The following is a 26,056-nucleotide window of genomic DNA, read 5'->3' as shown; positions in this document are numbered from 1 at the left end:
GTTACTGGCCCTTTACTTTTTTGATCTAAGGATCAACCTAACCCAAACTGTTTGCCTGCATTGGTAACTGACGCCCTTCAACAGGGTAAGTAAGCCTGGAGAATGGCAGGTTCCACGTGTATCACAGAACTGCAGCAAATGCCCAGGCAGAGCAAGCAATGATGTTCTTTTTTGCTGTCCTTAAAATACCAGGTTTTGCAGAAAATAACCAGCAGATAAGGACTTGCAGGACATCACCGAGGAGAGAACTTATGGAACCCATAGACTGTGCACACACACCTTGTTCTGTGGCAGCAGGTTAGACCTATCTATCCTTCAAGGAAAGCATATTCCAGGAAATAAGTACCAATTGGTAGTGAACGCTGTCAGGTTTGAAGCATTTACAAAAGTAAGTACACTGAAAATTGTGCTGTCTTTACTGTAACATGTAGGCCAAAAGTAAATAATCCTAGGTTCTCCATGTGACCTCTGTCCAAACTCAGAACACAAGACCACTGCCATTTTTCTATGCCATATCTTGTTTGAATTTGCTTCTGACACTTGAGTAGTTGCAAACTATAAGACTATAATTTGTATCGGGGGTTGGCAGGAGTCCTAAAAAAAAAAAAAAAAAAAAAAAAAAAAGCTAAAACAAACTATCCAATGCTTGCCTGCAGGTACCAACGCTTTAAATAGTCTGAGTCCCATAATGAAAGTCGGATATTGGTCGTTTTCAAATAACTTTCAGTGCGGAAGAATTCTGAATAGGAAAAAGAATCCACACACACATGAAACAAATACATCATTTCTTCCTGTCACTCTTTTTTCTGCAGACTTGGGGAAGGACAATGTTTCCGTTTGGGTTAGCGCCTGTCCCAGCAGGTTTTACCAGGTTGAAAGACAGGCAGCTGCAGTAGGCCAATGCCAGTTCTGGCTGCATCTTTAATCTTTCACAAGATTTCATCCCATCCTAAGAATATGACGGGATCTTCAATGCTAAAGAACCAAGTTTCAACAGCCATTCCCAGTTTTATAAGGTGAAATTTCACAGGATTCAGGGTTAGCCCATTTGTCAGTTCTCTATGGACAGCTAGAAAAATCCATCTTGATTTATAAACAAAGTAAAGGACACAGGCCAGGTCTTCAAGATTTCAAGTACGTGTGCAGGGACAACGCGCTTGCTGGTAGCCTAAACGTGCATGATGGCACAAACCGGTGTTTATTTTCTGGAGACCTGTCATCAACACTCAAGCTACCAAACCAATGATAAAATCCCACTTTCTGTGCAGAGACGTCTGAATGAAACTCTTTGGAAATTGTCAAAGGACACGAAGCCATATTCAAAGTGGTAAAGAGCGACTTCAAGTCAGCACTCGTAAAGCAGAAGGAAAGGAGGAGTTTGATGAAGCCGACAAGGAGGGCCATGGGTTCCCCAGGTTATGAGGCCCCGGTTTGCAGTTCCATAAAATGAGCCACTTATTGTACCTCAAGGCCAAACGGCACCGTGGGGTTTCCAGGAGATCCAGCTATTTAACAACTGTTTAGTCATCAAGCAAGACAGAGCTGCCTTTTTAAAAAAGGCATCCAAAAGCAACAAAACGAAGTCAAGGTGAGTGCGTCACCTGCCCCAAAGCAAGTAACCAAGGTCTAGCGGGATCTCTGGGCCCCGAAAGGCCTGCTCAGGAGGTGCTGCTGGAGCCTCCTTCCACCTGGTTCTACGCCCGGGGGCCCGCCCAGGGCTGGCACGCGCGGTGGGCTCCGCCGAGCAAGGCTGCGTCTCCCGCCCCCCTCCCCGCCCACCACCTCCCCGGCCCACTTACTGTTGCTGGACTTGAGGTCCCGGTGCAGGATGGACACGACGGCCTCCTCGTGCAGGTAGAGCATGCCCCGCGCGATCTGCACAGCCCAGTTGACCAGCACGTGCGGGGGGATGCGGCGCGCGCGGCGCGCACCGGGCGCGCGCGGGTCCGGGGCGGCGTTGGCGGCGGCCAGCGCGCGGTTGAGCGCTCCGCCGCGGGCGAACTCGAGCACCAGGCAGAGGTGCGGCTGCTGCAGGCACACGCCGCGCAGCTCGATGATGTTGGGGTGCCGCAGCATGGCGAAGAGCCTCGCCTCCCGCCGCACGCTCTCGGCCGCCGCCGCCGCGTCCTGCTCCGGGTCGCGCCGCGCCGCCTTCACAGCCACCTCCTGGCCCTGCCAGGTGGCGCGGTACACCTGCCCGAAGCCGCCGGCGCCGATGAGCTCCTTGAGCTCCAGCCGCTCGAAGTCGATGTGCACCGGCGAGCCGGGCCGCGGCGGCGGCGGCGGCGGCGCGGGGCTGGCGGCCGGGCGGCACGGCGCCACGTAGTTGGCGGGGAAGATGCCCAGGCGCCGCTGCACCTGGCCGGCCCACCAGCCCTCGTCGCCCGACACGGAGGCGTCCTGGGACAGCACCTCCACCAGCTGGCCGCGCCGCAGGCTCAGCTCGTCCTCGCCGCGCGCCTCGTAGTCGTACAGAGCGGCCCACAGCCCCGCTCCCGCCGCGGCCGGGGCGGAGGCCGAGCCGCCGGAGGAGGCGGACGACGACGACGCGGAGCCGGCGGGGGCGCCCCGGGCCGGGGACACCGGCCTGTCAGCCGCGCCCTCGGAGCCCGGCAAGGCCATGGGGGGCGGCCGGCAGGGCGACGGCGGAGCGGGGCGACGGGCTCAGCCTCCGGGGCGGCTGGGGGCGCGCATGGTCTGGCAAGGAGGGGGGGTCGGGACGCGGGGGTTCACGGGCCCACCACCCGTAGGCCCCGGCGTCGATCCCCGTCCCGCCTGGGTCGCCTGTGCTGCTGCAGCGGTCCCCGCGGTGGCGGGCGCTGTCGCACCATGGTGGCGCGCTGGGCCTGCGGCGGGCCTGTGGCAGGCTGGGCCTAGCCGCGGCCTGGGCCCGCCCCTCCGGGCCCGCCCCGTCCCGCCCCGCCGGGACCCGCCCACCGCGCTGGCCCGCCACGCCCCCTCGCGGCCCGCCCAGACCCCGGGTCCGGGGCCGCCCCCGCCGCTGACGCTCAGGGGCTTGGGTGCGCCGCGCCCACTTGGCCCGGGAGGCGGAGCCGGCAGTGGGTGCACGAGGTTTTCCAGAAAAGTCAAGCCAAGGGTAAGGCTTCGGGGAGGCCACAATTCTCCAAAAAGCAGTGCAGCGGCTGAGGAGGATCCGGGGCGCTGGGGCGTGACGCGAGGGACTAGGTCGCAGTTCTGGGAGAGTCACGGTGCATCTCAGAACAGGTCGCAGAACAAATCCGTATCAGCCTTTCCATATCAGTTCCCGGACTGCGAGCATTGGAAATCCACCGCCCAGCCCAGAACTAACCAGATTACGGATCCCCCGCGCAGTGAGCTGCAGGTTGTAGAGGCCCCGAAGCTCATTCTTCTTGACAGATAATCAATCCCGCGTTTGCCTTTCTTTACTGGTCCCTCCCCCTGTCCCCTGTGAACCCACAGTTTCGGGTTTAGGAAGCGTTGGCCAGACATATTCCCAGAAAAGGCGAATAGAGCGAGGGAGTCTGTGCCCAGAGCTCCAGCCTTCACTGCTGTGCTGACTGTTCATTCACAGGTGTTTACTGGCGCTTCGCTCGGGACGAACTCTGTACAGAAACGTTCTGGGAAGCAGGGCCTCCACCCTTAGCCGTTCGCTCTGTGCAGGGAAGGATAAGCTCATAAGAGATGGAAAGTGAAGCTTTTATGTCTGAGGGCAGGGAGCATGTCAAGGCTAGCGATAAGGAGGAACTTTGAGATTTTCCTGTATGAACATACTTTTTTCTCTGTAATTTTTTCATTATTTAAGAAAATCATCTTCGAGAGTTTACTGGGTCAGAAGGGCTGTGGAAAGGAATAAAATGACGAGTTCTCATGAAATGGTCTGCCACTGTGAGACATAGCCCGCCTTCTCTCCCTGCCCAGACTCACAGACTCCCTTCTCTGCCCCATTACCCTCGCACCCCACCCCACCCCTGTTCTACCCCCCTTTTACAGTTTCTGTCCTGATGGTGACAGGCCTAGACAGACGTGGGTCTCCTGTCTCTATTGATGGAGATGTGGGAAGAAACCTTCCAGGTGTCAGTATTTCTCATTTAATGATTAACGAGCACTTACTCTGTCTAAGGCCCTATGCTAAAGATTGGAAGTTACAAAGCCCCTTCTCTAGAGAATGATAAGGGAATAAAGAAAGCTCCACAAGAGAAGAATAAACCAGTTGTCCTGGGCTCAAGGTGAAGAAGCACTTCCTGTTGCCTGGAGTCACTGGGGAATGCCTTGTGGTGTGTTATTTGAGCCGACTATGGCTGGGATTAATAGCAAAGAGGAACAAGGACATCTCAGGCCATGTCCACATAAACAAGGGAGAACAAATAAATACTGCGCTCAGGGCGCTGCTAGAGGTCAAGAGGTTACCATGGCAAGCGATGAGACTAGAAAGAAGAAAGCCCAATTATAAAAATTCTAAAGGAACGAGAGGGTCCTGTTGTAGGCCAGCCTGAAGTCTGCGTCCTTTACCACCAGCAAATGAAGAGACGATTTGGGTTTTAGGAGGATAGGGCATAATATCGCTATATATATAATGAGAAAGTCATGGTCTTTTCAATTATACTGTTACTGGCTGTGTGACTTTGAACACAGTCACTTTACTTCTCTGCAGCTCAGTTTCCTTATCTGTAAAATGAGAATAATAACAAAGAGTTCCTACCTCATAGGATGGTTGGGGAGACTGAAGGAGATAATGGATGTAAAGGTGTGGAAGGTGCTTAGCACATAGTAAGTGCCCAATAATAATAATAGTCCTCTTATTATTAATATCCCTTTTTTAAAAAAAAGAGAGCAAGCCAGTCTCTGGTCCCTTTGACAAACATAGTTTCTAATCGTTTTGGTTTTTGAGTACTTACATTTATGGTTGTCTTCTATGTATGACTAGCATCATGGGTTTTCCATTTGCAGCACTGAAATTAAGATTCTCACCCAAACAAATTAAGCACACACACACACACACAAAGTCAACTCAAAAGGAAACATAATTAAAATAGTACAGTTGGCACATGGATATAGCAGCTATCAAGAAAGTTGTACTGGAATGACCGAGGTTGGGAATACATGGCTGAGGGTGCTGGGGAGCCCTGATGTTTCAGGACAGAGCCGTGATGTGATTATATTGAAACTGTGTAAAGATGAGATTAGCAAACATGGAAGCAATAGGTGTGACTAGGGCGAGGTGAGAAGCAAGAGAACAAAGAGAGAGACCACTGAGACAGGAAAAGGGAGAATTGGGCAGGGGGGGCTGGAACCCACGGCCCTGGCATCAGGAAAGAAACAGCCCAGTGCCAGACACAATATGCAGAGAAGAATCAAAAGTGCTTCATCACCAATTATAGGCCCCCAGGACCTCATCCCAAACTCAGGGGTCCAGAAAAGTGCCAGGATTTAGAATTTTAGTGCCAGGGTTTAGAATTTTAACAATATAGTACATATTTGAATACTAACTCTTTCAATTCAGGATGGGACAGCACTGCAAAATCAAACACATGGATATTTCTGCCCCAAAATGTAAAAAACAAAAAACAAAAAACTCACCAAGTGAGATAAATAAAGCCCAAAAGAGCCTCATGTCATTTCATGTCAAGTTTTGTTGCCAAATGACTTCTAATGCCTCCTGACAAAGTTGGTTTTGGTTTTTGGAGCTTCTCAGATTTTAGAATTGTGGATGAGGGCTTATGGGAAGTGTTCAAGATAACTCCACCCAGGTTTCTAACTTAAGGAAGTAGGTGAAAGGTAATGATGTCAAATGACCTAGGAAATGGTTTTAGGAGATGGTTATTCTTTGACTTCTTAAATTTGGGATGGTTTGGGGGTACTGAGTTTTACAGCTGGAATGTCAGAGAATGAGAAACTCAGGAGATCAGAGGTGCAGGGAATTGAATTTTGGAAGTAATTCTCTAAGGTGATGTCTCACACTGTAGGGAACTATTCTAGGCCATGTAGGGAGCAGGGGGACCCCGTGTGTGCCTGTCTGAGCAGTGTGACAGTTTCATTTACCCTGGCAGGCTCCTCATAACCTTCAGGGACTCTGCTACCTGCCAGGACTCCCCCCTCCTCTCCAGTTCCAGACAGACCAGTCTGTGAAGCCTTCTAACTTGGCTAAACTGGAGATCTCTCTTGACTCACACACCTGATACTAACAGGAGTACTGAGTGATTATAAGTCTCAATACCACAATCCAAAGAGTCTTCCTGTAGACCTCCTTGAACCACCAGCCGTGTGATCCCCTGGGACCTTTTCCCCATCTCGGACCTCTGAGCAGCAAACTGTCCTGATGGTGTCTGCCTGGACTGGATGATCCTAAAATTCATCACTTGTTACTTTTGTGTCTTTTTTCTTACTGCCCCCCCCCCAAATCTTTAGTTGGGGAAATAGCACTACCTAGAGATGTGTGCTATAACCATCCCCCCCTCTGTCTAGCCCAGCACATTCTACCAGGAAGACCATCATAACTCAAGAGCAGAGTGCTAAGACAGAACTTTGGTGACAAATACATGTAAATGGAAGCTGATAAAAAGAAGAACCAAGGGAAAAAATTAAAAGGAATCAGACAAAGAGGGCAACACATTAGTGTTAGGGAAACCAGAGAATGGCTTTATGGAATTGTTCTCTTGAAAAGTTGTATCAGTCTGCAGTTGATTCGGGAAGGAGAATCAACCCTCAAGAATCATCTTCTCTTTGGAGAATCTTCCTCTAATTAATTATCACTACCCCTTTTATCTTAGGTCAGCTGTTCTCAAAGTGTGGTCTGTGGGCCCCAAGAGATCCCTGAGACTGTTTCAGGGGGTCCACAAGGTCAGAATTATTTTCATGATTTTACCAAAATATTTGGTAATGTCACTGTGTTGACATTTGCACTGATGGTTAGTGCAGCGAATCAAGGCAGTGACACCAAATTGCACAAGTAGTGACTGTGTTCTTCAATGACACACACTTGTAGTAAAAGGAAAAAAAAAATGCCAGGTTCACTTTGAAATGCCCTTGATAAAACAGTAAAAACTAGTAATTGTATTAAATCTTAACTTTTGAGTATAGGTCTTTAACATTCTCTGTGACATAATGGGAAATATATGTAAATAATTGTGCTGCATACCCAAATATGATGGCCGTTTAAGAAAAAGGACTTCAGTGATCCTTTGATCACTTTTTTTCATTGATACCATTTTTATTTGAAAGAATGAGTGATAAACAAATTGTAGTTATTCAGATTTGAATATTTGGAAGACATTTTCTAGAAAAGGAACACAGCAGGACTATTATCTCATGGAAAAACCACTGAAGGGATGTGTTGCCAATGATAAAATTGGAGCTTGCAAGAAAAATCAGGATTTTGCAAAACTTATAGCTGTTTTCCTTAGCTCCATAACTTCCCAGACACTTAAAGCATTTTCTGATAGGGTTGGTAGTAATATTAAGAAATGTGATTTCTTGGTATTGTACAATGAAATAAGCCATCATTTGAAAGTCCTGCTTAGCTCAGTGAGCCAGTATTTTCCCAAAGACCAATATCTTTTTGATATCACAAAACCATAAATGGAAAAAAGAGCATTCCATAACGATTTCAGATTCCACATTGTAACTTGTCTTTAAAAGACCACCACTTGTCCAGTTTGGGGATAGTATTAGAGAATGTCCATGATTTCCCTGTAAAGGCTATGAAAAATACTTCTGTCTCAGGAAAGATTAGCAGTGTTTAGGAGTTAGGGAGATGGAGAGAGAGATTAGTGTGGGAGACCTGTGTGATGGAACTATTGCGTATCTGAACTGGGATGCTGGTCACACAATTGTGCACATGTGAAAAAATGGCACAGAACTACACACACACACACACACACACACACACACACAGATGAATGCATGTAAAACCTGAGACCCAAATAAGTTCGCTGGATTGTATCAGTGTTGATGTCCTTGTTGTGATATACTATAGTTATGCTAGGGAAATTGGGAGAGAGGCACACAGGCTTTCTCCATATTATTTCTTACAATTGTGTGCAAATCTATAATTATCTCAAAATCAAAAGTTAAAAAAATACTTCTGTTTCTTCCAATCACTCATCTGTATGAGACTGGAATTTCTGCATATGTTTCAACCAGCACAATATTTTGCAACAAGCTGAATGAAGAAGCACATAAGAGAGTTTGGCGATCTCCTATTTAGCCAGGTAGAAAAAAGATCTACAAAAACCTGAAACAATGCCAGTCAACTTATTTATACATTTTAGTTTGGGGAAAAACATTAATATTTTTTTTCATAAAAATATGTTACATGTTACCCTGTGATGGGTTTCATGTTGTTATTTTAAAATAACGCTATAAATGCATATTTTACAATTTTCTTAGTTTTAATTCCACTATAGACATTACTGACAGTTAGAACACAAATACACCAAATATATACAGAAAGATACACAGAACCTCTTTGAGGTCTTCATAACTTGTAAGCATGTAAAGGGGTCCTGAGATTTGAAAAGTTTAGAATTGTCCTAAATTAATGGGAGGATTTTTTAAAAAAATCAGTTCTGCTGATTAGGCTTTTATTCAAATAGGGGCATAAGACCCTTTGCTCGATATCCTGGTATAATGCTGGCTGGTACAGACGAAGCTAAGACATTTCAGCAACATGGCAGTAAAGTCAATAAGTCTACAAAACGGAACAAACAAACAAACAGACAAACAGAAAACCCTCACATTAAACCAGAAAATCTGGCTTTTTCTCATGGGCTTTGACTTAGACTTGAAAACAAAAAGCAGAGAGAGTAATGTTGACTCTCCTACCTGCTTTGACTTCCAGTTTCCCATTTGAAGGAACTTCAGTAGCAAATAGCGGAAAATATCATCCCTTTCTTGGGAGGGGGGTGCCTAATCTACCCACTGGGTAGCCATGACCCAAGAGGAATCGATGTAGAGAAGGTTGCTGACATTTAAAATTCAGCTTCAGTAGATCTGAGATGTAGTTTGTGCTGAAAACCTTGAAGGCCGAAGAAGGATGGTGGTGAAAGTACATTTAGAGGCCCTTTTGCCATCGAGGATCTTAGAGTCAAGGCTAACAGATACGAGGAAACAGCCATATTGAGAGAGGGCCAAATCTGTGGAATGTATGGTGTGGCAGAACAGTTGAAAGATGGTGGGGATCAGTGAGAGGCGAGGTTGTTTGCAAGGTGACCAGCTCTCCCAGGTTTCCAGACACAGGAAAGGGTGTTTTCTTGGGAAGAGCAGAGAAAGGAAGACAGATTAGAAAAAACGTTAAAGATGGGCCGTGGTGTCTGCGCATGACCAGAGGTGAGACACCCTGGAGAGGTGGGAAGGAGGGGTAAGGAAAATATGTTCCCTCAAGAACTATGTGTGTGAATTCTTTTAAAAATGGAAAAATATTTGGGATTAAAAAAAAGTCTCCCAGCATTTTTGGTTCTCTTTTCTCAGAACTTTATACTTCTAGATGTGAAATAAAGAACATTAGGAAGACGATTAACAGTGCAATTTAATTGCTCGTATCTGGTAGTGCGCCAGTCTTTTTAAGACAGAAAGCGTTTTGATTGATATCCTGGAATTTTGCCAATGCCAGCTGTTGTGACTTACTTGGATTACATTTCGGAGATCTTTTGTGTGGTGTTTCACCAGTGTGCATCTGGTTTATTTTCCTATGCCAAAAATCAATTTCATCTGCCAACAAAAGATAAACGTTTTGCACAAGGTGGTCGGAGTTAAAATTTGGAATGGTCATTGCCAAGGCTCTTGGGCCTGTCCCATCTCAAAACATAGGGCTTTTTGAGCAAACCAAATTATGCATGTATGTGACAAATTATTGTAATTTTATTTTGGTATCGTCAGATTTCTTATTCATCTATCATGAATTATGCTACAGTTAAACCAAGTAACGGTACAAATAAGTTGCAGCTAAAGACAGGAGAGAATACAGAGAGTGAATAGCCTCATCGTTCAATACCTATTTTTTTTTTTTTTTTTTTGAGTGTCAGGAAGTAATCAAGGTACTTGGGATATAAAAATGAACAGGACAAAGTTCTCTGTCATGGTGAAGCTTATATTTTAACATCAGTAGACGGGAAATAGAATAAATAAATTACATAGTCTATTAGGATTTGATAACTCCAGTATAAAATAAAAAAAGAGCACAGGAAAATATGGATCGGGAATGGGGCAAAGCCACAATGAGTAGGTGCATGCTGTATTCAGTAGGGAGGTCAGGGTGGCCTTGTTGTTGAGAAGGTGAGATCGAACAAAACTTGGAAGGGATCAAGGAGTTGGACACCAATTATCTGAAGACAGATCAGTTGAACATATACTACAAGGGAGTTCACAGTACACTTTCACTTTCACGCTCTCATGAAGGCCCAGTTCATGGCTTCAAAATTGTCATTGAGCAACCACAAATGAATGTAGTGTGAGTAAAAAGGAGCATGAAGTACTTTGTGAATGTGCTGAGATGGTAAATTAGCATTTTTCTCTCGCATCTGGCTCTCTGGCTTCCTGTCCGTGAGTTTAAAGATGCGGGGTTAAACGAGTAATAATAGCAATATGGTGATGATGATGACACAGCAAACCATAACGAGGTAACATTTGTTGACCTGTATGGTCAGTGTTGAAGCTTTGGACGGAAGCTTTCAGTCTGTGTGTCAGGTTCCTAAACATTCTCAAAGTTTCAGCAGGCTTTCAGCTTTAGAGTAATCGTGATGTCTTAGAATTTCTGGCACTTTAATCACTGGACAAGACTGGAGCCTTGCCTGTCCGTGCTTAAAGTTACAGATTACAGTCGGGGCTGCTCAAATGGACAATGAACGACTTCACTGAATAATACAACAATGTAAAAATCCGAGTCGTTTCACACAGCCAAGGTCTTTTTTAAACCCTCAGAGATATCTCTTCTGAGGTAAAGCTACAAAGCTCGTGACCTTGGGCCTGAGATAGGAAGGTTTCCATTCCAGCCTGAGTAACCATTTTTGTACATTTTGTCCCACCAAAATTCATTTCATTTGTGATTTACTGGACTCTTTTCAAATATAATGGCTAATTCTTCATAACCTGCTAGAAATATTAAACAGGGGACACAACAGAGATGATTTTTTTAGAAAAAGATCTTTCACTAAGATCTAAGTGAAAGATCCTAGTGAAAAAAACCATAGAATAATAGGTTTATTTTTGCTGTTTACTTTTTATTATGTGCCAGCAGCTTGTTATGTACATACATTACAAAACATACAGTAAGTTCATGTTCTTGATCAGAATGTCTGATTCTTGGACTCATGGGTCTGCTTTTGTGAGTTGACTTTTCTACTCTGAACAAACTTAGCCTCTTTTATCTTACTCATTTTGAAAATGATGGTTTCCTGCTTATCAGATCTACTTTTGGTGTGTAAACTACCTAAACCAGCTTGGGATACGCAACAAAAGCCTACAGACACTACTGATCCTGGTAGTGACCTTGAGCTGCTTTTGCACTCGCCAATTTTTAAAATCTATATATAAAATCAGAAGACTGTTAAGCGTTTGATGAATATAGGGACGCCTGGGTGGGTCAGTCCGTTAAGCCTCCGACCCCGGCTCAGGTCACGATCTCACCCTTTGTGACTTCAAGCCCCACATGGGGCTCTGTGCTGACAACTCAGAGCTTGGAGCCTGCTTTGGATTCTTTGTCTCCCCCTCTCTCCGCCACCCCAGCCGCCTCTCAAAAATAAATAAGCGTTAAAAAATTAGAAAAAAAAAAAAAAAAAAAGAGTTTGATGAATACCATGAGAATTAATGGAGTAACTAAACTAAGCAACTCATGAAATTCTTCGAAGAAAAACACTAAATAAATCCAAGCGTTTCTTTCTAATTAATGCTTAAGCATAGGCTAATTCAGTATGAACTATGTAGTTTAGATTCCTCTCATGAAGTGAAGACTTACTCTCAGTCTTTTAAAACCTCTGCAGGGGCCCCTGGGTGGCTTAGTCGGTTAAGCGTCGGACTTCAGCTCAGGTCATGGTCTCACGGTCTGCGAGTTCGAGCCCTGTGTCGGGCTCTGTGCTGACAGCCCAGAGCCTGGAGCCTGCTTCGGATTCTGTGTGTGTCTCTCTCTCTGCCCCTCCCCAGCTCATGCTCTGGCTCTCTCCATCTCAAAAATAAATAAAAACATTAAAAAAAAAAAAAATCTCTGCAGAAATTTCTTCAGAACTCTTAAATTAACCCAGCTGACCTTCCCTTGCTGTAAACACAAGTGTGGAACCTACCAGTTGTAACTACTCCGGTTTAATCCCTTCTTGTTGCTGCTCTTCCTCATGCCTCAATGTTAGTTTTATTGTCTGCAAAAATTTCCAGGGCCTAAAGCCACAGCATCTTCGTCATGATGTGGACTTCCTGATTTTAAGGGCGTTAGTGTTACCTTACTGGGTTGGTGCTGTTAGCCTGAAGGACCTGATGAATATAAAAGACTTTGAAGACGGTCTTGTGCCAGATCAATGCAAAGTATTGTTTTGTGGTTGCTACTTAATCACCGGATTATTTGAAGTCTTTCTAATCTCTTCTAGTTGAGGGTTCAGTGAGGGAATACTTCCAGTAAGTATCTCTTTCAAGGGTGTTTTCTTATCTGATCATGCTCTTGGGCAAACTGGTTTTCTAGAATAACAGTAAGAATGCCCTTAAAAAAAAAAAAGAAAAGAAAAGAAAAGAAAAGAAACCTCAGCCTTTCAAACATTTGAAATTAAGCGTCTTGAAAAAATACTGACAAATTATGCTATTATTCAACAGGTAAAATCTGAGTCTCAGCTTCTACTTCTCCTGGATACTGGTTCTCCCTAATATTAACCTTTGTATGAGAAACCTTGTTTTTTTGTTTCTTGTTTTTTTCCCCCTTCTTAGATGGATTCCAAGCCTGGTTTTTCAAGTGACATTAATATTCTTTTAGCAGTTTATTGTTCTTTTGATTAGACACCTCTATCTTTTCACATTTTCCATATTTAGGATCCTAGAAATCTTCTGTGTGTGTTCTAATTATTTTTTGCATACATATTTTTTTATTTTTAATTTTTAAAAGTTTTTTAACGTTTACTTATTTTTGAGAGAGAGGGACAGAACGTGAGCAGGGAGGGGCAGAGAGAGAGGGAGACACAGAACCCGAAGGAGGCTCCAAGCTGTCACCACAGAGCCCTAGGGGGCCTCGAACTCATGAACCCTGAGATCATGACCTGAGCTGATGTTGGACGCTTAACCGACTGAACCACCCAGGTGCTCTGCATATGTATTTTTTTTTTTTTAATTTTTTTTCAACGTTTTTTATTTATTTTTGGGACAGAGAGAGACAGAGCATGAACAGGGGAGGGGCAGAGAGAGAGGGAGACACAGAATCGGAAACAGGCTCCAGGCTCCGAGCCATCAGCCCAGAGCCTGACGCGGGGCTCGAACTCACGGACCGCGAGATCGTGCGGACCGCGAGATCGTGACCTGGCTGAAGTTGGACGCTTAACCGACTGTGCCACCCAGGCGCCCCTGCATATGTATTTTTTAAAAATCATGTACATGAAAGGATACTTTGAAAAGCAAAATTTCTCTCCTACATGCCCTCCAACCCCTAGCCATCCATCTCTTTGCCTAAGGGTTAAATTTGTACCTCTCCAGGGATAGATTCATACACATATACATTTATTTATGCACTATTTTATATCTATTTTCACTTAATATATCTTAAAAATTTTTTAATGTTTATTTATTTTTGAGAAAGAGAGAGAGAAGAGACAGCGTGAATAGGGGAGAGGCAGAGCGGGAGGGAGACACAGAATCTGAAACAGGCTCCAGGTTCTGAGCTGTCAACACAGAGCCAGATATGGAGCTTGAACTCACAAGCTCCGACCTGAGCCCAAGTCGGATGCTAAACTGGCTGAGACACCCAAGCACCCCTGCACTTAATATATCTTAGAGATCATGTCATAGCAGAACTTTGAAAGTTGCTTCGTTCTCCCTAACGGCTACATAGTCCTCATTGTATACTGTACCTTAATGATGTCCTTTGATGGAAATTTAGGTTGCTTCCAATTTTCTATTGTCATGAAAAGTGCTGCAGGGACTATCCTTGTACATTTGCCATTCGCAGGAGTGCCAGCATACAAATAAGATAAGTTTCCAGGAGTGGCTCGCTGAACAAAAGGGTGTTCACTAGCTGTTTTGATAGATTTGGCTAAATGGTCCTTCCTAGAGATTGTACCCCTTTGCATTGCCACCAGCAATGGGGTTCCCCACACCCTCCTCAACGCAGTGCAAAATGGAACTTTGCTCTTTGCCAAAAGCAAGGGAAGCTGATGGGGACCATTTGTTTTCCATAGTTTTTAACTGTATTTCTTATTGTGATTGAGACTGAACATCTTTTCAGATGTTTGAGTCATTTGAATTACCCTTTCTGTGAACTATGAGTTCTTTTTTCTTTACCCATTTCTGGTTGGCCTTTTGGTGTTGATTTTTAGGGGGTCTGTGTATGTTAAATGACTTATCTTTGTGTCTTAAATATGAAGTGAGAATTATAAATTAATTCAGTAAGAATTAATCTATGTGTAACATTGACTGTTTCAGAAGGAGGACAGTAGCCATTGATCATAGGCTACCAGTGGGGCTCCTGTAAACACTTTTAGTAGCATAATTATTTGGAGCTGTAAAATTTTCTTTGAATAGTACTTTTTTTATTTTTTACTTTTTGAGAGAGAGAGAGAGAGCACACACACACGTGAGAGGGAGAGGGGGCAGAGGAAGAGACAGAGAGAATCTTTTTTTTTTTTTTTCAACGTTTATTTATTTTTGGGACAGAGAGAGACAGAGCATGAACGGGGGAAGGGGCAGAGAGAGAGGGAGACACAGAATCGGAAACAGGCTCCAGGCTCTGAGCCGTCAGCCCAGAGCCCGACGCGGGGCTCGAACTCACGGACCGCGAGATCGTGACCTGGCTGAAGTCGGACGCTTAACCGACTGCGCCACCCAGGCGCCCCGAGACAGAGAGAATCTTAAGCAGGCTCCGTGCTCAGCACAGAGCCCGATGCGGGACTCGATCCCATGATCCAGGGATCATGACCTGAGCCAAAATCAAGAGTCAGACAGACATTCAACCGACTGAGCCACCCAAGCGCCCCCAACCCTACCTGTTTTTGTAACTGTTGGTCCTGATAGGCCATGTTTTTATTATTTTCTAGGTATTCTATTGTGGTGACCTTTACCTCTTTTTTTGAACCAACAGGATTTTAAGAAATCACTTTTGGAATTTCTAGATGATAGAGGTCGTGGTTTTTTTTTTTTTTTCCTAGATGGGTTGTTAGTTTCTACTTTTATTAAATTCTGATCAGAAAATATTATTTGTATTGTTCCTCTTCTTATTGATATTTTCTTTTATGAATACATGACCAGATTTTGTAAATGCCCTGTGAATGTCTGAAATGATGATATATTCTATATAAATGGGGTACATGGTTGATAAGTATCAGTTATGCTATTTATGCTTATTTTCTCATTTATAATTTTTTTTTTTTTTGAGACAGAGAGAGACAGAACATGAGCAGGGGAGGGGCAGAGAGAGAGGGAGACACAGAATCTGAAACAGGCTCCAGGCTCCGACCTGTCAGCACAGAGCCTGACACGGGGCTTGAACTCACGGACTGTGAGATCATGACCTGAGCTGAAGTCGGATGCTTAACCTACTGAGCCACCCAGATGCCCCTATTTTCTCATTTATAAAAGGGGGAATAATTGTAGCTTCTACCTTGAAGAGTTGTTTTGTAGACTAAATGAATTAATGCATATAAAATGCTAATAATAGTGCCTGGCCCAAGGAGACTATTGGGTGGAAACCATTACTATCTGTTATAAAATTCTGAGCTCTACCATAATAGTAGCAAAAACTTACACTGATCTTTTCCAAGAACTTTGTAACCATGATGTCATCAACTTTTCACATTATATGATTTTGAAGAAAATTCTGAGGCTAATCTAATATTTTCCCTTAATAGGTGACTTTTTTTGGGGGTTTTTTTTTTTGGTTAGGTTACCCAAAGATTCCTCATCTTTGAAGTTTGATAACTTTACTATAACCTATCTCTTTTTAAAGATTACTATTTTAAGATAGAGCACTCAGAGAGAGCAATTCATAAAACATATATACACAGCCTAATGAATTACTGTAAAGCAAACACCCTTGCAGTCATGACCCAGTTAAAGATACAGAACGTTTCCACATCCCAGAAGCCCTCTGGGTGCCCTTTACCATCACAGCGTCCTCAGTGCAAGTTACTTTTGCCAGCATTGGTAAACACCCCAAAGGAAAATGAATCCTCAGAATCTAAAGTAACCCTTCACTATAGTGTAAAGGTGGCATATATTTTGGTTTGGTTTTATGTGTTTCTTTTTATTCTGCTTTATTGAGTATAGGGGCACTTGGGTGGCTCAGTTGGTTAAGCGTCTGACTTCAGCCCAGGTCATCATCTCATGGTTTGTGGGTTTGAGCCCTGCGTCAGGCTCTATGCTGACAGCTCAGAGCCTGGAGCCTGCTTTGGATTCTGTGTCTTCCTCTCTCTCTGGCCCTCCCCTGCTCGTGTTCTCTCTGTCTCTCAAAAATAAATAAAAGGTTAAAAAAATAAAAGATAAATAATCTGTTGAGTGTAACTCACATACCATTCTGTTCACCCATTGAAAGTGCACAGTTCAGAGGTGTTTACTATGTTCACAAGTTGTGCAAATAACACCACTATCTAATTTTAGAACATTTAGTCTCCCTGAAAAGAAACCCTGTACCTATTAACGTTCAGTTCCCATTACCTGATCTCATACCCACAGCCCCCAGCAACCACTAATTCACTGTCTCTATATAGATGTGCTCATTCAGCACATTTCATATCATTGGATCTGGGCTCGTACAACATGTGGTGATCGGCTTCTTTCACTTTGTATAACAACACTGTGTCAAAGTTCATCAATGTTGTGACATGTATCAGTACTTCATTCTTTTTTATTGCCAAATAATATTGTGTGGACATATCACATTGAGTCTATCCATTCATCTGTTAGTCAGCATTTGGTTTGTTTCCATTTTGTTGGTTATTAGGAATAATCCTGCTATGAACATTCATGTACAAGTTTTTACATGGATATATGTTTTCATTCATCTTCAGTATAAGCCTAGGAGTGGAAGAGATGGATTGTATGGTATTTAATGTTTAATACTGAGGAATTGCCAGACTGTTTTCCAAAGCAGCTGCACCATTTTGAATTCCCGCCAGGAGTGTATGAGTGCTACAATTCCTCCACGTCCTCACCAGCAGTTGTTACTGACTGCTCACAGCCTTTGGGCTTTACCTTCACTGTCTCTTTTTCCTACATTCAGGTAATCTGTAAAGAAAGGCTAGGCATCCTTTCTTTGGAACCAGTAGGAGATTCAAACTATGCAAACCTGTGCCTATATGTGGGGCCTCTCACCCTGGTCCCACTCCTTCCTCACAAAAAACCCAAAAGCAATCTCCTTTCTCCACTCTCTCTTTTTAATTTATTTACTTAGAGAGAGAGAGAGAGAGAGAGAGAGCAAGCAGGGGAGGGGCAGAGAGAGAGAGAGAGAGAGAGAGAGAATCCCAAGTAGGCACCACACTGCCAGGGCAGAGCTCGATGTGGAGCTCGAACTTACAAACTGTGAGGTCGTGAGCTGAAATCTAGAGTTGGACACTTAACCAACTAGTCACCTAGGCACCCCTCCTTTCTCCACTCTCTTGAGCCCTTTACAGGTTTGCTTGGGGAGACCTAAGGTTTTCTGCAGAAAGCCTAATTAGAGAAGTAATAAAATTTTCATACCCTCTTGGTGTTTGTGAGGTATCATGAATCTGGACATCCAAAGCAAATTCTGGATGGAAGTCGCCACTGCCTATACAGGATATCCACAACATATCCAGAAGTCAAGACTTATGTTTACTTGTTGATCTTCTGTGTAGTTATTCTTTCCATTACTGAAAGTACATTACTGTACTTATTGAATTGCCTATTTCTCTCTTTAATTCTGTCAGTCTTTATTTCCTGTTATGCGGCTGTCTTGTTAGGTGCATATATGTTCATATTTGTTAAATCTTAATAAATTAATCCTTTATCATTATAAATGTTCTTTTTCTTAGTAACAGCTGTTGTCTCAAAGTCTATTGCGTTTGATATTAGTATGGTCACTCAGACTCTCTTTGTTTGCATTTGTGTCTTTTTCTTTTTTTTCAACGTTTTTTTTTTTTTTTTATTTTTTTTTATTTTTGGGACAGAGAGAGACAGAGCATGAACGGGGGAGGAGCAGAGAGAGAGGGAGACACAGAATCAGAAACAGGCTCCAGGCTCCGAGCCATCAGCCTAGAGCCCGACGCGGGGCCCAAACTCACGGACTGCGAGATCGTGACCTGGCTGAAGTCGGACGCTTAACCGACGGCGCCACCCAGGCGCCCCGCATTTGTGTCTTTTTCAACTCTTATTTTACACCTATTTGTACCTTAAAAAAATTTTTTTATGTTTATTTATTTTTGAGAGAGAGACAGACAGACAGAGCATGGGGGAGGGGTAAAGAGAGAGAGAGGCAGACACAGAATCTGAAGCAGGCTTCAGGCTCTGAGCTGTCAGTACAGAGCTCGATGCAGGGCTCAAACTCATGAACTGTGGGATCATGACCTGAGCTGAAATCAGATGCTTAACCAACTGAGCCACCCAGGTGCCCCTGTACCTTTTTAAATAAGTTTATTTATTTATTTTGAGAGAGAGAGAGAGAGAGAGAGAGAGAGTGCAAGCATGATGGGAAAGAGGCAGACAGAGAGGGACAGAGAAAATCCCAAGCAGGCTCTGCACTGTTAATGGGTCTCCATATCACGGACTGTGAGATCATGACCTGAGCTGAAACCAAGAGTTGGACAATTAACCAACTGAGTCACTCAGGCACCCCACCACCTATTTGTATCTTTGAATCAGGGGTGTGTTCCGTAGCAACATATCATTTGATTAATTCTTTTTAATCCATTCTGCCAATCTGCCTTTTGATTTCAGGCTTAATCGATTTGTGTTTAGTGTAATCACTGAGAAGGTAGGACTTACATCTGCCATTTTGTTATTTGTTTTTATATGTTCTGTCTTTTTTGTGTCTCTATTCCTCCATTACTGCCTCCTTTATTGCTAAGTAGATATTTTCTAGTATGCTGTTTTAATTCCCTTATACTTTCTTTTACTGTAACTTTAAATTTTAGTTTCTTAGTGATTATAGTAGAGATTAAAATCACCACTTAAAACAATTTAAGTCCGATGAATATTAATTTCATTACAATATTATTTAAGACCTTGGCTCCCATATAACTCTGTTCCCTCCCACTTCTTTTATGCTGTTCTTTTCATGCACATTTCATGTTTATAGTATGATAAGCTCTACATCACAGTTTTGTAATTCTTGCTTTATTTTTTTTTAACGTTTATTTATTTTTGAGACAGAGAGAGAGAGAACACGAACGGGGGAGGGTCAGAGAGAGAGGGAGACACAGAATCTGAAACAGGCTCCAGGCTCTGAGCAGTCAGCACAGAACCCGACGTGGGGCTCGAACTCACGGATCGTGAGATCGTGACCTGAGCTGAAGTCGGTTGCTTAACCGACTGAGCCACCCAGGCGCCCCGGTAATTCTTGCTTTATATAGTTGCCTTTGAAAATAGATGTGAGCGTGAAGAAATTATAAACAAAAGCATGTTTATAATGTTTTTATATTTATCTGTGTAGTCAGTTTTGCTGGCGTCCTTTATTTTTCTGTGTGCATTCGAGTTATTGTCTGGTGTCCTCTCACGTCAGCCTAAAAGACACTCTTGTTTATACCTGCAGGTCACTGGGCCTGGGATGCAGGAAGGATGGCAAGGGCCTCTGTTAAAATGTCACAGACCCCACTGTCTTACCTAAGTTCAATAGTTTCTCGTGGACAGAGGATTTGCTGTTCAGTCCATCATGGCTTTGGTTAATTTCCAGGGTTCTGAAATGATTGATGTTGCTTGTGCCCTATTTTCATCAGTTTTGTGGGAGAGTGAGTTGACCAAAGTCCTTACTCTGGGAATGCAGATGTCGACTGCCTTAGGATCCCTGTTAATGTCAGGTTTTTTGTTCTTGGTCATTTTGGGGTAGGGGCCTGATGTGTCATTTTAATGTCCAAGAAAAATCCTCCTTTATCTCTGAAAATGTCTTTAAGTAATTGAGAATACACCTTGAGTTTCAGTGTTTCTCTTCTGTTCGTCGGGGCCACTAATTTGCACAGAAGTTCAAGAAAAAAGTAATTTAATAAATATGTCATATTCACTCACAAAACACACGCACAGTACGTACTGACTTTCACAAGACATGAACGAACTAAACAGGTTGAAAGGTAGAACTGTCATTTTGGTGGATTTCTGGATTACTGAATCCACCTTTTGTTTAAAGTCTTTGCCTCTTTAGGGGCGCCTGGGTGGCTCAGTCCGTTAAGCATCTGACTTCAGCTCAGGTCATGATCCCACGGTTCCTGAGTTCAAGCCCCACATTGGGCTCTGTGCTAATAGCATGGAGCCTGCTGGGGATTCTCTGTTTCCCTCTCTGTCTTCCCCTCCCAAGCTCATTCTCTCTCTCTCTCTCTCTCTCAAAATTAAAAAAAAAAAAAAAAAAAAAAAAAAAAAAAAAAAAGTCTTTGCCTCTTTAGAATAATGGCAGTGTACTGTATTTTACTGTATTGGCAGCAGTGTTCTAGCGCCACCTAGTGCTATAAAGAAGTAACAGCTGCTCTGCTTTTTCTTTTCTTTTTTTTCCCCTTCTTATCCTTCCTCCCCCCAACTCCTTTTCCTCAACTTTCTTCACAATAGAATAAAACCTACTCCATGATCATCAGATTTAATCACTGGACATTTATAGAACACCGAATCTTAAATGTGCATATCAATCATTTATTTATTTATTTATTATTATTTTTTAACATTTATTTATTTTTGAGAGACAGAGAGAAGGACAGAGTGCAAGCAGGGGAGGGGTCAGAGAGAGGAGACACAGAATCCCAAGCAGGCTCCAGGCTCTGAGCCGTCAGCACGGAGCCGGTCGCGGGGCTTGAACCTGTGAACCATGAAATCATGACCTGAGCTGACGTTGGACACTCAACAGACTGAGCCACCTAGGCACCCCTATAAATCATTTTTTTAAAGCACACACAATGATTTACCAAACTGACTATATACTTTGTCATAAATCAAGTCTCAACAAATAATTGAAATCATTTAGAGTATGTTCTCTGGAATTAAATGGGAAATCATGAATTATTATAGAATTTCTCATATATATGTATACCTACATATCTCTAAAGCAATATATTTCTAAATAACCCATGGGTTATGGGAGTCCCAATGGAAACTAGAAAATATTTTGAACTGAACAATAATATGTATATACAATGTATATGTCCATATATATGCCCAAGAAAATATATATAACAAATATATATATAATGAATATATATACAAAATATATATATAGCAAATATATATATATATTATATATACCACACACACACACTATATATATATACAATTTGTAGAGTGCAACTAATACAATGGTTAGGGGAAAATTTATAGGTTTAACTGTATAGGTTTAGCTGTATGTAACTACACAGTTTCAACAATATATTAGGAACTGTGGCAAAAAAACAAATGAGCCAAGCATCTACCTCAAGACATTAGAAAAAGAACAAATTACGCTCAAATACAATAAAAGCCAGGAAAACAAATTGAGGATGTAAAATAACAAAATAGCAAAAATTTTATAGAGAAGATGAGCACAGTCAAATGTTTGTTCTGGTTAATTTGATCAATCCCTGATGAGTGACCATGAAGGAGACAGGAGGCACAAATAATGGATTTTGGGAATGAAAAGGCACACATCATTGTGTATTTATGCCAGCTCTTAAAAATCACAAGAGCATGGTATTAACAACTTTATGCTGACAAAGTAGAAAATTTAGACGAGATGGACAAACTTTTTCAAAATTCGATTTACCAAAAAGTCAAAAGAAGTGAAATATTCAAATAGACCTAAAATTGTCACCGGCATTGTATTCAAAATACATCTTAATTCTTTGTCTGGATGGGTTATTCTCTAGGCATGCTGTTTTGTGAGCTTGTAGACAGTAATTCTTTTTTATTTTCCTTTTCTTTTTTCCATAGTTTGTTCCCATGTTCCATAACTTTCTCTGCCCTAGTATAGTCACTCATTTTAGTGAAGCACATTTTCTGGTAACTCTGAGAATGTGTACCCAAGAGTGTGGTAGACATTTGTGGTGCCCTGCAACACATAGATTAAGGTCACCCTCAAATGCTTGATTTTGGGATGTTAAACCATCCTTGAATTCCTGGGAAGAATCCTACAGAATTATGGTATCTAATATTTTTTTAGTATGTTACTGGATTTAGAATGCCAATATTTTGTTGAGGATTTTGTTTTTGTTATAGAGGAATAACGAATATTCTGAGGTTTTCTTTTCTTGTCATGTCTTCATCTGTTTTGGAATCAAGGAAATACTTGCCCCATAGAATGAGTTCATAAGCATTCTTCCTTCTCTCTTTTCTGAAAAAATGTTTGTATATGATAATCACAAGCTCTGTTAATAGCCAAAATTCTCTTCTCCTTTCCAATTTCTCCTCTTTCATAATGTCTTGTTATTTTGTTTTTAATCGATGCAATATTCCCTCGAATCTCATGGAGAATATGAATTCTAATGTTTAAGGACCTCTTATTATTATTTTCTTCAGGTGCCCTATTTTCATGGGGGCCATTTTCTTAGAGTGGTTAGCTTTTGAATCTTTAATTATTTTGGTAATTTAAAATTTTTTATTTTTTTGCTCATAGTTATAAATGAGGCTCTTTAAATTAATGAGGATTAATCTCCTAGGACTATGACAAATGCTTTAATCACTATTTCATTTCTCTGGCAGATACAACCTCTTCCTACTTACCCACACTCAGAGCCTTCTCGGAGTCCAAAGAGTGTTCCATCCATAATAGTTAGTGAGTAAGAATGAGCCTCAACAGGGCCCATGAACTGAAAGCAGACTGGCAGATGAAGAGCATGGACCATTGAGCAGCATAAGGACCCCTTCACTAGGGTCAGTGGGCGGGCACACCAAGGTACAGGCTGGCGTGGACGCCTCCATCAGCCTTTCTTTGCCCGGGGCTCTAGACTGCTCATGTTTGTTCACTGCTCTTTGGCGTAGCCATATTGTCATCTTCTGCTGGAGCAAATCCTCAGGGTGCTGATATCCATTTAGAGTTGCAGTTGACAGGGGAAGCAGTGGGAAAGAGCCTCGGGAAGCCAAGGACATTAGGAATTTTACTGCTCTGCAAAGCCATCTTGCTGCACCTAACTCCACTGTTTATGCTGTGGTGACTCAAACACAGCTGAGTCACTGCCCTCTCTCCAGCTCTATTGCCTACATTAGGAGCTAGACAAACACACTTCACTTCGAAGGCCATTCCTACACGATGAGGAGCCTGGATATGCCTCTGGCCATGGAAAGGTGGTGTTCCAGCTCCCATATAAACTTTAGTATTTCAATTCCAATTAGTCTCAGTTCCCTAATATTTCAGTTTTTACATTGCTTCCCTCAGCCCTAGTCAATTGGATCATGGCCCACACTGGGTGCCAATAAATAACGTACAAGAGTTCTACATGGAAAACTATAAAATATTAGTGAAAGGTCTTAATAAATGAAGGGCTACATCTTGTTCATCATCGGAAAAGTTGAATATTAAGAAGACGTCAAGGGGCACTGGGGTGGCTCAGTCGGTTAAGCGTCCGAATTTGGCTCAGTTATGATCTCACAGTTCGTGGGTTCGAGTCCCCAAGTTCTGTGCTGACATCTCAGAGCCTAGAACCTGCTTCGGCTTCTGTGTCTCCTTCTCTCTGCCTCTCCCCAGCTTGTGCTTGTTCTCTCTTGCTCTCTCTCTCTCTCTCTCAAAAATAAATAATAAAAAAAAATTAAGAAGATGTCAATTCTCTAAAAATTGACTAGTAGATTCAGTTATAATCCCAATAAAAATCCCATGCACAGGTGTGTGTGTGTGTGTGTGTGTGTGTGTGTGTGTGATAGGTATGTTGACATATGTTGACTTGCTGAGGAAACAGTATCAGCAAAAGCAGAAAGGCATGACGCAGCATGGTGTGTGCAAAGATATATAAGTAGTTTGGGTTTCCAGAGATGAGGTCGTGGGGATTTGGTGAGGACAAAGCTCGGGGGGCCCTTAACTGCTTTTTGTTTGTTTGTTTGTTTTTGCGTGTGATGGAAAAAAAATTTAAGAAGGGGTAGCGAGGTTGGATTTACATTTTATGTAAATCACTTTGGCTTCCCCTTCACCTGCTCTACTCTTTATGCAGGTAACCACATTCCCCAGGCTTCCATGCATCATGAGTTCCAGGTAGGTTTGGTCAATGGAAGGGAGAGGTAGAGATTGGAAGTCTGGAGAAGAGAAGTCAGGGCATTCATGTATCCCTACCCCCACTGTTGCCTGTTGTGGGGTTTGTTGAGGCAGCTGTACATCCTCCAGGCTCCGACTCTCTCCAACCTGCACTGCCACGGCTCTGTCTCCTGCTGCCAATCCTTGGTTTCTCAGTTCGGACAGTACCACCTCCGGTCCTAGGAGCCCTGCTTCTGCCTTTGCTCATCTCCAGGTTCTTCATCATCCATCATTTCCTGTCTCAGCTTTTCCCTTTGCCCTGTCACATCATCTCTGCTTAAAAGCCAAGAGCTACTCTTTTCTTTTCTTCCCGGATGGACATTAATTGACCTAGGGGGTTAAGTTGGAGAAACGAAAACCCATCAGGAAGCCACTGAGATAGTTCAAGTGAGAAATCCTCAGGACCTCACCCGAAGCAGTGGTTGTAGGGACAGAGCGAAACGTATCTAGTAATAGTCTCTTGGAGATAAAATTGATAAGACTTGATGATTGACTAGATGAGTTGCTAAGAGAAAGAGGGATGGGAGAGAAGGGGGATCTAGGGTAGATTCCTGGTTCTTTTTAAAAATTATGTATTTATTTTGGCAGAGAGAGAGAGAGAGAGAGAGAGAATCCCAAGCAGGCTCCGCAGTGTCAGCACAGAGCCTGACGCAAGGCTCCATCCCACAAACTGTGAGATCATGACCTGAGCCGAGATCAAGCGTCGGACACTCAACAGACTGAGCCACCCAGGTGCCTCTAAATCCCCCGTTCTAAGTGATTACGATCCAAAATACAGAAGGCACACTTTTCTCTGCCATCATGGTATGTGCGGTTGATTGTTCCTGGTCGTGTCTTCTCATAGGACTTTCAGGATCAAGCAATTCCTGGCCAAGAAACAAAAGCAGAATGGTCCCATTCCCCAGGGGATTTGGATGAAAAGTGGTAATGAAATCAGGTGCAACTCCAGGAGGAAGCCCTGGATGGAGAAGAACCAAGCTGGGTCTGTGAGGGATCACACAGGAGATGGCACATGTATTCATACCGCAGGAGGGCTCATGCTCGTACCCTATCACACTGTAAACACCGCCACCACCTGAACAATAGACATGTTTTATTGGGGAAATGATTTTCCTCTATTGCTATGCTTCTGGACAAGTAGGTTGGTTCAGTAATAAATATGTGAGATCTTTTGTTTTTGTTTTTGTTTTTGTTTTTGTTTATTTTTGGGACAGAGAGAGACAGAGCATGAACAGGGGAGGGGCAGAGAGAGAGGGAGACACAGAATCAGAAACAGGCTCCAGGCTCCGAGCCATCAGCCCAGAGCCTGACGCGGGGCTCGAACTCACGGACCGTGAGATCGTGACCTGGCTGAAGTCGGACGCTTAACCGACGGCGCCACCCAGGCACCCCTTTGTTTTGTTTTTAAAAAACCAAAATACAGAAGGTGCAACAGGAGAATTGCCAATAAGGGAGAAGCCAGTGAGTGACACATGCTGAGTGTGAACAATGAGTGTGAACATGCTGAGGTTGGGGGGCCTCCAAGGGGATATAAATCTGAAGTTCAGGAAAGAAGTCAGGGCC

General features: G+C 43.2%; 2 protein-coding genes across 5 annotated transcripts in view; one reads left to right on the top strand and one right to left on the bottom strand.

The window, feature by feature from the left end:
• The window catches only part of MAP3K21 (mitogen-activated protein kinase kinase kinase 21), a 60,212-nt gene extending 57,359 nt beyond the window's left edge, over positions 1 to 2,853 (bottom strand). For both annotated transcript variants that reach the window (XM_058696166.1, XM_058696168.1), the window contains exon 1: positions 1,800 to 2,853. In XM_058696166.1, the coding sequence (XP_058552149.1) occupies positions 1,800 to 2,622 (823 nt within the window). In that variant the 5' untranslated portion in view covers positions 2,623 to 2,853. The remainder of the gene's footprint in view (positions 1 to 1,799) is intronic.
• Positions 2,693 to 25,664, top strand: LOC131492539 (sterile alpha motif domain-containing protein 1-like). Of its 3 annotated transcripts, none has more exons than XM_058696173.1 (2): positions 2,693 to 3,097; positions 25,338 to 25,664. In XM_058696173.1, exons 1-2 carry the CDS (start codon positions 2,693 to 2,695, stop codon positions 25,419 to 25,421), a joined length of 489 nt encoding a protein of 162 aa, XP_058552156.1. In that variant the 3' UTR covers positions 25,422 to 25,664. The 3 variants fall into 3 exon arrangements, 1 of the variants encoding a protein (XP_058552156.1); XR_009252101.1 differs by lacking the exon at positions 2,693 to 3,097 and adding an exon at positions 22,252 to 23,043; XR_009252102.1 differs by lacking the exon at positions 2,693 to 3,097 and adding an exon at positions 24,119 to 25,225.
• The last annotated feature ends 392 nt before the right edge of the window (positions 25,665 to 26,056 follow it).

The sequence above is a fragment of the Neofelis nebulosa genome, chromosome 13, assembly GCF_028018385.1.
Source record: "Neofelis nebulosa isolate mNeoNeb1 chromosome 13, mNeoNeb1.pri, whole genome shotgun sequence".
Lineage (NCBI taxonomy): Eukaryota > Metazoa > Chordata > Mammalia > Carnivora > Felidae > Neofelis > Neofelis nebulosa.
The sequence above is the reverse complement of the archived record's forward strand: the minus strand, read 5'-3'. Positions and strand labels throughout refer to the sequence as shown.

Bases quoted from the DNA above. Each gene is read 5' to 3' on its own strand.
- LOC131492539 (XM_058696173.1), top strand. From the start codon at position 2,693: ATGGTCTGGCAAGGAGGGGGGGTCGGGACGCGGGGGTTCACGGGCCCA. The intron at 3,098-25,337 runs GTAAGGCTTCGG...GTCTTCTCATAG, and splicing joins CCAGAAAAGTCAAGCCAAGG to GACTTTCAGGATCAAGCAAT.